The sequence below is a fragment of the Prionailurus viverrinus genome, chromosome F2 (assembly GCF_022837055.1).
Source record: "Prionailurus viverrinus isolate Anna chromosome F2, UM_Priviv_1.0, whole genome shotgun sequence".
Taxonomy (NCBI): Eukaryota; Metazoa; Chordata; class Mammalia; order Carnivora; family Felidae; genus Prionailurus; species Prionailurus viverrinus.
In genome coordinates, this window is record NC_062578.1 from 65,494,376 (window position 1) to 65,507,243 (window position 12,868).

Sequence of the window (12,868 nt, forward strand, 5' to 3'; positions counted from 1 at the left end):
GTAGATTTTTTTTTTTTAAGTATGAATTTTTTCAGAACCTATTTTAATAATAATAAAAAAAGAACAGGTGTATTTTGGCAGAGAAGTAAAATATAGAATATGCAAAATTTGCTTTAAAAATTGGCATACAAAATTTTAAAACACAGTACAGTTATATAAAAATACAGCACAGCCAACGGCCTTTAAAATTTCCTTTGGCATTTCATTTGGTAGAGTTAAACAGAAAATCCTTTCTAAAAAAAAAAAAAATTAGCTATCAACACAGTCCATAAGTTAGGTTGTATACGTTGAAAGAACTTTTCCTTGAGTTTCCAAAATCCTTTTCTTCCGTGATAACCCACATAAAGCATGGCTAGTGAGGTATATAGGACAAACACTGTTAGGCAGATGTACAGTAAGGAAAAAGTGCATAAACAAAGAATGTTTCCCATTTTCATAGAAATAACAGGTTAAACTCTGAGTTTCTTCTCATTGATGTCTTGTTTTACTTTGGCAGAATCAAAATAAACCCATAGAAATGTCTTTGTTCAAGTCCCAGCAGCAGTGATATGTCTCCTTTGGTGGCACTATCTGATGCCACAAGAGGAACTAAGGTTTTGTGTGTGTCTGCGTGTGTGACTGCAAACGTCAAACAACGTGAGATCATACATCGAGCACCATGTCATACTGTTGTCCCTTCTTCCTCCTGCCACATTTATTGATGAGAACCACATACAGCGTCAAAAGCATGACCCAATAGCATGCATAGAGCAACGTTCCAACAATTAGAACGGTCTGTTTGGATTCTGAGAATGGCTTCTTGGATTCCTTATAAATGGTGAAAATCACACCGCCCAGGAGGATTGTAAACCAAACTGATACTGGAATGAGTCCTATGAAATTAACAACAATGGTTTTCCTTCCAGATGTGCCCCACCCAGCTTTGTTTATCGTGGCAATTGCAAACATCTTGGCGGGAAGTAAACTTGACATGTATAACACTGAGTAGAGGGACATGAAGACCATGACAATATTTCCTCTAAGGCAGCTGGCAAAGGATGACTTTATGAGACCTACTAACTGGACAGTTAACAAGAAGAGGAGGATGTTCCAAATTTTTCCCCTGTAGAAGAGCTGGATTACTGTGGCAATGAGGAAGAAAGGGAAGAATCCAGTGATAACTGCCTCATAGGTCATCCACAAGTGATGTTTATGAAACCACATCGCATTGTACAGCCACTCTCGGAAGTAGGACTTACTCCAACGGGTCTGCTGGTTTAACCATCTCAGATATTCTATAGGTGTCTCCGTAAGGCACTTGGATCGAGCTGTGTATTTTGTTGCATAGCCCAGACTCAGCACTCGGTTCGTTAGATGCCGATCGTCACCAAAACTACATTGGCTGCCCATAAATTCCTGATTGTACCAGTCTTCCACAAATTCATGCAGCAAGGAGTTTCTGTACATTCCCAGAGGCCCACTGATGCACTGGACACACCCAAAATAAGACTGGCAGGCCCTTTCTATGTTAAAAGCCATCCAGTATCTCACACTGCTGAGGAAGGAGATCCAGGAATCATACTTGTTTAAAATCTGCAAGAAGGAAAAAAAAAAAAAAAAGAATAAATAAAGGTAAGCCTTAGCTAAAATACCAACAAAATCTGTGCTGTTGTGAGGTTACTGCCTAGAGCGAAGTGTGTTATTTGATCCTCCTATGAAGCATCCTTCTTCATTTTGACACAGTTATCTTTTATTTTCTCTGATCCTATGTTACTAGATTAATCTGATCAATTGTGTCCATGCATTGGGACTCCTTGATGAGCAATAGTTTTTCTACTTCATGACTCTGTCCTCTTTTTGCTGCTTTTTGTCCTTCTTGTTGTTACGCTATAATATTTTTAGGCTTTAGGACTCAGATCCTAAAGTTTCCCACTCTTTCCTACCATCTAAGATTTGAAGGTTTTTAAGTCCTCTTCTCTCCTGTTCTGGTTAATTTCCAACTCATTCAATTCTATTAATTTTCCTTCTCCTTCTTTCTCTCTTTTACACAATGCCAGTGATAAATTGCTTGTTCTGGCCTTTCCCCAAAACTTAAATCCTGAAATAATGCTCTATGCAAAAGCTACTGAAAATTAGCAGCTTTTTCTTGGCAATATTTCTAAATTCTTTCTTTCATCTCAGTTTTGTTCAGTTCTCATCTAGATTTTGCATGCTTCCTCTTTTATCACCAGGCTGTTTCTTTGTCTGCTCCAGGCATTGTCTTTGCCTTCAGTGTCACCATGCATGTGTAAAATGGGTTACACAGCAACGCAGAACCCAAATTGTAAAGTCAAGTTTCCACGTGCTTCTCACCTTTTGCCAAAATCTGATCACGTGTTTGCAAAGCACTCATTTTTTTAAGTTTATTTATTTATTTTGAGACAGAGACAGTGCAAGTGGGGGAGGGGCAGAGAGAGAGGGAAAGAGAGAATCCTAAGCAGGCTCCCCGCTATCAGCACAGAGTCCGAAGTGGGGCTTGTACTCATGAGACTGTGAGATCATTACCTGAGCCGAAACCAAGAACTGGACGCTTAACCGGCTGAGCCACCTAGGAGCCCCTACAAAGCACTCATTTTAATCTTCACATATTTTCACATATTCACATATATATTCATTTCCAATCCCACATATTCCAAGTAGCCTTCATTAATATTTGTTTACTTGTTCCTCCACTTATAGCAAATACTGGGAAATAAAGAGAATTAGCAGAGGGACACCTGGGTGGCTCAGTTGATTAAGCAGCCGACTCTTGATTCCGGCTCATGCTTGGAGTCTACTTAAGATTCTCCCTCTCTGGGGCGCCTGGGTGGCTCAGTCGGTTAGGCGGCTGACTTCGGCTCAGGTCATGATCTCGGGGTCCGTGAGTTCGAGCCCCGCGTCGGGCTCTGTGCTGACAGCTCAGAGCCTGGAGCCTGTTTCAGATTCTGTGTCTCCCTCTCTCTCTGCCCCTCCCCCGTTCATGCTCTGTCTCTCTCTGTCTCAAAAATAAATAAACGTTAAAAAAAAAATTTATAAAAAAAAAAAAAAGATTCTCCCTCTCTGTTTTTCTCTCCCTCTGTCCCTCCTCCCTCTCAAAAAAAAAAAAAAAGTGGGAAATAAATCATAATCAGAAAATCCACTTATTAATTAATTATTCCTTTGCCTTTCTTACCAGTATAAATTTGACTTGCTTCTTCTCTTTTCTTTCTTTGTATTCCAATTTGGATTTTTAATCAAGCATATATTGACCAGCTTTTAAATACATAGGTATAAAATATAGAATCCATCATCTGCCCTTCTTCCTTTTTTTTTTTTTTTTTTTTTTTACCTTCACAGCTAAATGAACTCTAACATCAGATTTTACCAGAACACTAAGTTATGGTTCAAGAAGATACGATAGAAATCATTACACATTTAAATTAAATATATATCACTTATCAGCCACAGCAAACAAGGGTTACATTCCAGGGTTAAACAAGAAATCCTAATTCTTTTTTTCAATTTAGGGAAGGAAAGAGGCAATAAAGTGGGTCAAGGCACATACTAATGTGTCTCTGGCACCAAAAGCCACATCTGGCAGAGAGTTTGGTGTGTAATAAATACGTGTTCAATGAATCAATGAGTAAGAGTATAAGTAAAAGCGACTCATGCCGAAAGTGAAGGCTTACACACCTGGACATCTCCCCCGACACCTCCGACCATAGGGTCTTCTTCTAAAACTTTTACCATTTCCACAGATGACGCAGGGTCAAGCATGGTGTCTGAATCACAAACCTGTGAAGCAAAAAGTACAAAATGAGTTAAAGGAAGAAGTAGGAGTGTAGTCAATACAGTCAAAATTGGGCATATATATTATGTCTTCAGCCTTATTGTCACGGGGCCTCAATAAGCAAGTATTTATTGCAAGGGATGACCGTTTGTTATGTCACAATCGATACAAAGAGCGAGCTCAGTATTGAAGTAAATGGCATTGCTGGACAGAACAGCTGAAGTGACGTGCTAGGTAGGTCTTGTAGGCTAACCAGCTCGTCTTGGTTTACCATGGATGTTCCTCATCATGGCAGTGAAAGTCTTGTCTCCCAGGTGACATCCCAGTTTTCCAGGATTTAGTAGACATCTGGGTTGGTCACCATAGATGGTTTTTTTTTTTTTTTTTCCTTTAGGCAACTTATCCCTCAGGTCTGAATGATGGTCATAAAATCCTAAGAGTGTATTGAAAGGGAGGCATGTTTAACAGCGACTTTCCTCCCTATCTTCATATGGTAACTAGAAGACAGGAAAGCCATTCTCCTCCATTCGGTCGTATAGTTCTGAAGCAAGTTGCCCATAAGAGCAGAACTTAGCAACTGACACAACATCAGAAAGGGAGGTAGCATATCTGCAGACCACCTTTTTATCCTAAAGCATCAAGTATTCATCCAGCCCTTTGTACCTAAAAGCAAATGTAAATTATCTGAAGTCATTCTAGACATGCTAATAGTTGTTCTTAAAAACAATCTTCAGGGGGGTTGCCTGGGTGGCTCAGTTGGTTAAGCGACAGACTTCAGCTCGGGTCATGATCTCGCAGTTTGTGGGTTCAAGTCCCATGTTGGGCTCTGTGCTGGCAGCTCAGAGCCTGGAGCCTGCTTTGGATTCTGTGTCTCCCTCTCTCTCTGCCCCTCCCCTGCTCATGCTCTGTGTCTCTCTGTCTCTCAATAATAAATAAATGTTAAAAAAAAAATTAAAACAAACAAACAATCTTCAGGGGCACCTGGGTGGTTCAGTTGGTTAAGCGTCCGTCTTTGGTTCAGGTCATGATCTCGTGGTTCCTGAGTTTGAGCCCCGCATCGGGCTCTGTGCTGACAGCTCGGAGCTCCAAGCCTGGAGCCTGCTTCAGATTCTGTGTCTCCCTCTCTCTCTGTTCCTCCCCTGTTCGTACTCTGTCTCTCTCTCTCTCTCTCAAAAATAAATAAAGATCAAAAAAAATTTTTTTTAAATCTTTAGACGGGTCCAAAAAAGCAATTCTGAAACCAAACCAAATTATGACTTCAAGAAAGTTATTGGGATTAGTCTATATTAGTGAACCTCTGACGAACATTCCTGTTGGAGGCCCAAGGGGGCCGGGTTACAAATACTTTTCTTTCCAGCCTGATTTCTGAGCCAACTGGAAAATGAAACAGAAGAATAAGGGAGATGAGAAACCAAAATATCCCTGGTATCATCGTAAAGCTGATACAGAGCACAGGGCTTATACCCTGTGGAATAGCAGCCTTCCTAATTACATTTTCCAGTATTAGACAGACTTATCAAGTCCAAATAGCACCTAAGTGCGGGCAGCCTCCTCTTACAGATAAAGTGCATGCCCTTCTAAAGGTCTGGCCGATGCCAGCTCCTTGGTGGCCACCCACTCCCAGACGGAATGGGTAAGAAGGAGCCAGCTCCCCTTCTCCTGGACTCACCAATCAGATTAAATCACTTCTCTTAGGGAGGGAGGAGTGACACAGCTGAGAAATGCTACCACCTTTCCCGCAGGTAGGCTATACCTGTGGATAGAGCTTCTTCCACATGATCAAAGAAAACCAGAAATAAGAGAAGTGCCCCCACCTCCCCATCCCTGATTAATACCAATAAGACATGGTATTCCTTTCTGGGGACTACAGCAAAGCCTAGTAGATAAAAATGGATCAGGTTGACATGTAATGAACCAGTTTCACAACCCCATCCAAACAATAAATAATTAGTAGAGACTGGAGTGTTAATCAGCAATTCCATTATTTTTCCATCAAGTCTGACTCACCAAAATGGATTTAATCAATATTTAGCCTATTTATTTACACCAAAAGTAATTATCTTTACAGTTCTCCATACTACTTTATTAAAATAGTAGGGATTTCATATACCAGTTTGGAATGGAAAAAAAAATTTAGAAAATAATTTGTAGAAGCATAAAGTCTTGAGTTAAAGGGGATTCTCTCTCTCTCCCTCTCTCTCCCTCTCTCTCTCTCATGAGTCCCTGACTTAACTAATTAAGGAATTTCAACATTTTAAAAAATGTGTGTCTCAGTTTTACTGACAGCTATTTTTTTCTGAAAAAAGTATAAATTAATTTTTTTCAAAAAAATATATATTATATATTAATGAATAACGTTGGTAAAATAGCGATTTAAATGCATGATTGAAACTTATATGGGGTGCCTGGGAGGCTCAGTCGCTTAAGCATCAGACTTTGGTTCAGGTCATGATCTCACAGTGTGTGAGTTGGAGCCCCATGTTGGGCTCTGTGCTGACAGCTCAGAGCCTGGAGCCTGCTTCTGATTCTGTCTCTCCCTCTCTCTCTGCCCCTCCCCACCTCGAGAACACGTGCATGCATGCACGCGCTCTCTCTCTCTCTCTCTCTCTCTCTCAAAAAATAAACATTAAAAAAATCGTATAAATTAAGAAGTATATAGGGTATTCAGTTATAATCTCTCTGTATTTAGTTAATCATAGTAATTTTAGGGTTAACATCTGAATTTCTTATTTTACTCTACTTATTTAGGACCATTCATTTTCTCAATAAAACCATTTATTTTGTTTTATTTTGTTTTGTTTTGTTTTGTTCTGTTTTGTTTTGTTTTGAGTATTCTCTTTTGGTCCAGCATGATCTCACTTTATCTAGGCAAGAGCTGGGCATTAGTTTTTCAGTGTAGAAAGTAGGATTTTACTAATACTTGGGTTTGGACGAAGCCTCAGAAGCAGCCTAAACAAATTTCACCCAAAGTGACGTTTTTGCCTCTCTGAGTGCCTGGTCTACCACTGGCTTGTACATGGATGGCTGCAAGCCTGTCCCGCCTGGAATACGGGTAGAAGGGCGGGGGCAAGAGTTCGACCCACCTTTAGCTGCAGCATCCTGAGCTTATGGCCACACCCACCTCTATTGACTCAGGCTGGGAAAGGTAAAACCAGAAGGCTAAAATAAGACTAAAAACAACACGAAGGGGCAATCTAGAATTAATGCGCAAGTCACTCCGCCTGCTTGTGAGCAGGGGCGAGCCAAGGGAACCGCCCCTTTGAAATGACCTTGAACCACACTTCTGAGGCTCTGAATGTTTAAATTGGTCCTGCCCCTCCCACTTTCCAACTGCAAACAGCCAGCAGTTCTCCGGAGAGAGAGAGACTGTTCTGGTGGGTTTAACTGTGTCGGAAGGGAAAGCTCCCAGAAATCTCCTGGGAAGGGGTTTGCAGTGGCAGGATCAAAGAGCTTTAAAGAAGTTCGATTTCTGTTAGGTGCTTCAGCAGCACATAAATGAAACGTGGAACACTACAGAGGAGCCGAGCATGGCCCGGAGCAAGGAGGACATGCAAGGTGAAGCATTCTGTATTAAAAAGAGGAGAAAGGAAAAAAAGAGGTCCAACTTCTGGATGCTATTTGGTGACAGAATGCCAGCTAGAAAGCCATCACTTATGACAGTCAGCATATATGTTCATCGACCTAACAGTTTGTATTTATTAGTATATCAAGAGTGTAACTTTAGTCCCTCTGAAAATCCGTAGAGTGGGAACAGGCTTTCTAGTTGTCTCCCCACCAATTAATAATAAGTATGTGATTTCATAAATGTTGGCTATTTAGCTCTAGGCTAGAAACGGTGGGGGACAAACACCAGTTGACGCAGAGCTTGACCTCACCTGGGGACAAACTACAGGCCATGATTTGCACACAGGAAACAATTAGAGAACAAATCAAAACATCTCACTGTCCACACTGAATGTCTCAACTGTAATTTGTTTAAACCACGTCATCACTAGTCATAGGATTTCTCACTAGGAGTTATGGAAATGAAGCAAAGTTTTCACTAAAATGAGTGGGAAAGTGTCAAGGCAAAAAGACACATTTGGGAGGAACCAGCCACCTCAGTCTTAACCACAGAATCCAACTCAAGTGCATAAGATCATCGTCCCTCCGTCTTCATCCTTCCCCAATGCAGTCAAGAGGGAACGCCCTCCCCTTTCCTTCCTATCTAAACCAGGGTTGATGGGATGCCTCGGTGGCTCAGTTGGTTAAGAATCCTACTTCCTACTTGCACTCAGGTCACAATCTCACGACTGACTTGTGAGTCCGAGCCCTGTGTCAGGCTTGGTGCTGACAGCTGGGAGCCTGGAGCCCGTTTCAGATTCTGTGTCTCCCTCTCTTTCTGCCCTTCCTCTGCTCTCTCTGTGTGTCTCTCTCTCTCTCAAAAATAAATAAAACATTTTTAAAAATTAAAAAAATAAATAAGCCAGGGGTTGACAATCTTAGGTCTTCAAGCCAAGTCTAGCCTGCCACCTGTTTTGTTAGGGCCTGTGGGCTAAAAATGGCTTTTGCCTTTTAAAATAATTGAAAAAATTAAAAAATAATAATATTTTGTGGCACATGGAAGTTATATGAAATTCAAATCCCAGTGTCCATAAATAAAGTTGTATTGGAACTCAAGCATATTCATTTTCATGTCATCTATGGCTGTTTTCACACTAAAACAGCAAAGTTGAATAGTTGTAATAGAGACCATATGGCCTGCAAAACCTAATATTTACTATCAGACCTTTTACAAGCAGAGTTTGCCAACCGTGGGACGAAAATAATTGGTTGCAGGGGGAGGGTTCTCTTTCATAAATTTTTTTTAAGTAGAGATTAAATACGTTCTAAGCCCAATTTTAATTCTAGTGGATTAAAAAAAAAATCCTGGGGCGCCTGGATGGCTCAGTCGGTTAAGTGTCCGACTTCAGCTCAGGTCATGATCTCACGGCTCGTGAGTTCGAGCCCCGCGTCGGGCTCTGTGCTGACAGCTCAGAGCCTGAAGCCCGTTTCAGATTCTGTGTCTCCCTCTCTCTCTGCCCCTCCCCTCTACATGCTCTGTCTCTCTCTGTCTCAAAAATAAACAAATATTTTAAAAAATTTAAAAAAAAATCCCCAATGCCTCCATCGTCATGTGTTATAAAGAACAGTAACTGCATAAAAAGTGTGAAACATTAATAAAGTAGTTTTTTTTTTTTCCTTTTGTCAAGTTGTGCCTATTATAAGGATAAATGCCCTCAGAATCAAGAAGCGTCAATTAAGTCTTGGGTCCTGTTTCTCACTACTTCTGTGACCTTTAACAAGCCGCTTACCATCATCATGGTACTGGAGTGAGACACTGCATATCAAAGTACCTTGTAAATTTACAAAGGACTGTAGAGAAGTGTATTATTAGTTTAAGGTAATAAGCTTTACACTTTTATACTCCCTAAGTAAGTAAACCCATAACCTCAGGGATTATGACAATCCTTAACACAAAGAGATGGCTCAGTAAAGAATCTCTAAAATGACCATGGGAACTGATTACATATCAAGGATGTCTTATCCCAATGAACAAATTCAAATGTGTCTGCAACTATCTATAATCCAGTTACAAACGATTAGTGTATAGTTTATTACGTAAGTTATTAGACTATAAATTCATTCCAATTTATCTCACTGATCTTAATCTACCTCACTATAATTTAAACAAAAATCTCCCTTAGAAATAGTGTTACCGGGCACCTGGGTGGCTCAGTCGGTTCAGCATCTGACTCCTGATTTTGGCTCAAGTCATGATCTCACTTTTGGTAGGTCTGAGCCCTACATCGGGCTCCATGTTGACAGTACGGAGCCTGCTTGGGATTCTCTTTTTTCTCTCTGCCCCTCCCTTGCTCATGCTCTCTCTCAAAAATAATAGATAGAACTTAAAAAAAATAAATAGAACTGAAAGAAAGAAATTAAGAAAGAAAGAAAGAAAGAAAGAAAGAAAGAAAGAAAGAAAGAAAGACTGTTACCTATTCTACCAAATGCTGTTCAAATTCTAAGACCCAAGTCTAAAATGTCAAGTCTCCATGTTTCACTTTTTTGAACGTGTTTCCTTTCAGACTGCCTGGTGGATCTCCCCACCCCCAACTCGAGCCCCATGCCACTTCAAAGGGCACTGAGAGCTACACAGATTAAGAGGAAATCTTAATTACTCTGGCTGCCTTCAATGAGGAAACAGGTTGAAAATAAATCAGGACCCCTTCTGTTGCTACTGCTTTTATCCTTTGCCTGCTTGCAAGGCTTGACCCTTCATCTTAACCTTGACCCAGTGAGACTATTTTTTTCTATAGTGTGTGGAATTTACTCTTGGTCATGACCCTGCTACCAGCTTTCCTGACACAGCTTTACCACAAAGTAAATGGAAAGCCTCCCTCACTCTCCTTTCCCTGGGGACATTTATCTAGTGAAAAGGGGTAGGCCAGAACAACAACAACAAAATTTACAAATAGTTATTTACTACCAAACACAAGATGATGCCAGTTTCCTTGAACTCTTAACAGTATAATACCAGAGTAAACACACTATTGAAAAAAGAGAAAGCACCATGCAAATATTGGAACTAAACAGATCTCAATCCACCATTCACCAAGTTTATATAAACTTGGACTAGCTTGTTGACTGTAGTGTCCTTACCTCACTTTCCTAAGCCTCCACCTCTCAGGTGAAAAATATGGATAATCACATCCACCTAAAGTTTGTTATATTGGTAATTTAGTTCGATCACGTATGTAAAGCACTTAATATTGGCTAACTCATAGTAAATGCTCAATAAAAGGAAGACATAAAGTGACGAACCAAAACCAGAAGTGACAAACCAAACACAGAGACACCCACTAAGGACACTAATCCAATGAGAGAAGGGGTCCTTCGTACAATCACTGTAAATAAGTGATGACTCACCGGGAGAGCAGGGAACCAATCCCTACCTAGTCCAATACCCAATAAACTTAAGTTCAGCAAACTCAATTCTGAGCAGGCAATGTAAAAGTCCTTACACTGGGTTGTTTACTAGAGAAAATTAAAAAATTAGAGAGCAGTTTGCAGCCGATTATGATTCCTTTATAGCCTTGAATGTACCTTTGGGTAAAGTACATTCTATTGTGGGAAAATTCATCCTATAGCAAAGAGTAGACCCTGGACCCATTAAAACTTAAAAAAAATGTTTGTTGCATCTTGACTTCATATCTCATTGACACTGAACCTAATGCATGTGATACTATTTAAAATGGGAACATATTCTTTGGTTTCGGAAGTACATAAATGTAGAAGACAGAATTTTATTTTTCAAATCTCAACTTGAAAACTGAATTATCTGCTGAAAAGGAGTACATAATTTGGGTGAAACCACATACATGCAGGAGATAGGGGAGACCAAAAAAATTAGGATGGAAAATAACCTTCACAAAAATAGGATATTGCACACAATTTAAAATTTCTCATATAACCAACAAGGTCACTCAAAAGCTTAAGATGGATGGCAATTAATTTTATCATAACCAACTTCTAGGACTTTATCAATATTGCATGATACTTTCAATTTTTAAAAATCTTGATTTTCTATTTACTTGGATTTTGGGTAAATGGAATTTACAAGTAAGTCTATAGCTAAATTTACCAGCCTCAGATTCAGTGGCAAATACAAAATCATAAAATTTAAGAATTTTAGAGTTAAAAACACACTTTGAAATTTAGCAGTAAAACCATTCCAGAAAAAAAAATACCCTCAATGAAAACATAATCATTCTTTTTGTGAGAAGGAGGCAGGATAAGGAAGATTACCCTCTTCTACACCAATTGAGTTTATGACAAAGGATCTCAAATCCATCCAGTGGAAAGCCTCTGTATCATAGACATCTAAGCAATTTGGCCCTTCTCTGTTGCTGTTTTTTTAAAAGAATTAGGAAGATATATACCTTCCTTGGGAGAATGAATTACCCAAGTTGTTGTAAAATACTTACTGACTTTGGTCAACCTAGAATCTATTCAAAACATTAAGGTTAAAAAAGGAGTCATTTGGTCATTCTCTTTTCTTTTTAGGAAGGCTTAAACATGAGTGAAAGTCATAGAAGGTGTAAAACAAAGGTGACAAGACAGCTGGGAACGTGGGAAACCAAATGTTGTCACCTCTAAGGCTGAAGCCAAGAAACACCCTTATTCCAAATGGCTGGAATTCTCATTCTAAAGAAGGGAATCAGGAAGTCCCATAATGGTAGCATTTAACTCAGGGCTTACATTCAAGAGCCCAAATTGGGGGAAAAGGGCATACTAAAAATCAAAGTGAGGGACATTTGGCTGGTTCAGTCCGTGGAGTGTGTGACTCTTGATCTCAGGGTTGTGAGTTCGAGCCCCATGTTGCCTGTAGAGATTACTTGAAAATAAAATCTTAAAAAAGTAAACCAAATGAAAGTGAAAAATATGATAGTAACTGTTAAAAATGTCAGAGAAATTAAAACTGTACTGAAAAACAAACAAAAAAACAAAAAAACAAAAACAAAAAAAAACTGTACTGAGTTAGAGTTCTGAGCTGGGAATGATCTCAGAGATCATCTGTTCTACCAGCTGAGGCCCATAGCAAGGAAACAACAGATTCAAGTCTGGAATTCAGATGTCCCATTCCTATTTCACTGTGCTCCAATCTTATCCTCTAAAATGAATGATATAAAAAGACATAGAACATTCTCAACATTGGCCCTCAGAATAGTTCAGGCTTCCCATACAATACGGGAACCAAGCAAATACTACATACATACTTGTCAATTCTCATGATTCAGGGTAGTTATGTTCCACGAAGTTTCCATGAACACTGATGTAGAGAACACCAAAAAAAAAAAAAAAATGGCTTCTAGCAGAAATATAAGGTTAGGTTCCTCTGAGGCTCTGGTCACATCTTTGTCTACTGATCAATACCTAATAAATACCTAATAAATCAATACCTAATAAATAACTGTGTTATTTGTGTTCCCATTTAAATACATCTTACTATATGTATTTGAATCATTAACAGTGAATTTAGGGCCAAAGGTACTGTACCTGATGCCTGAACAAAGCCCACCT

The 12,868-nt window shown here is 39.5% G+C and overlaps 1 protein-coding gene across 1 annotated transcript in view; it reads right to left on the bottom strand.

Annotated features, from left to right (window-relative positions):
• Positions 1-215: 215 nt before the first annotated feature.
• HAS2 (hyaluronan synthase 2) overlaps positions 216-12,868 on the bottom strand; it is a 28,803-nt gene continuing 16,150 nt past the window's right edge. Inside the window, exons 3-4 of the mRNA XM_047841673.1 lie at positions 3,670-3,771; positions 216-1,572 (exon numbers count right to left, since the gene is read on the bottom strand). Of these exons, the coding sequence (XP_047697629.1) occupies positions 643-1,572; positions 3,670-3,771 (1,032 nt within the window). The 3' untranslated portion in view covers positions 216-642. The remainder of the gene's footprint in view (positions 1,573-3,669; positions 3,772-12,868) is intronic.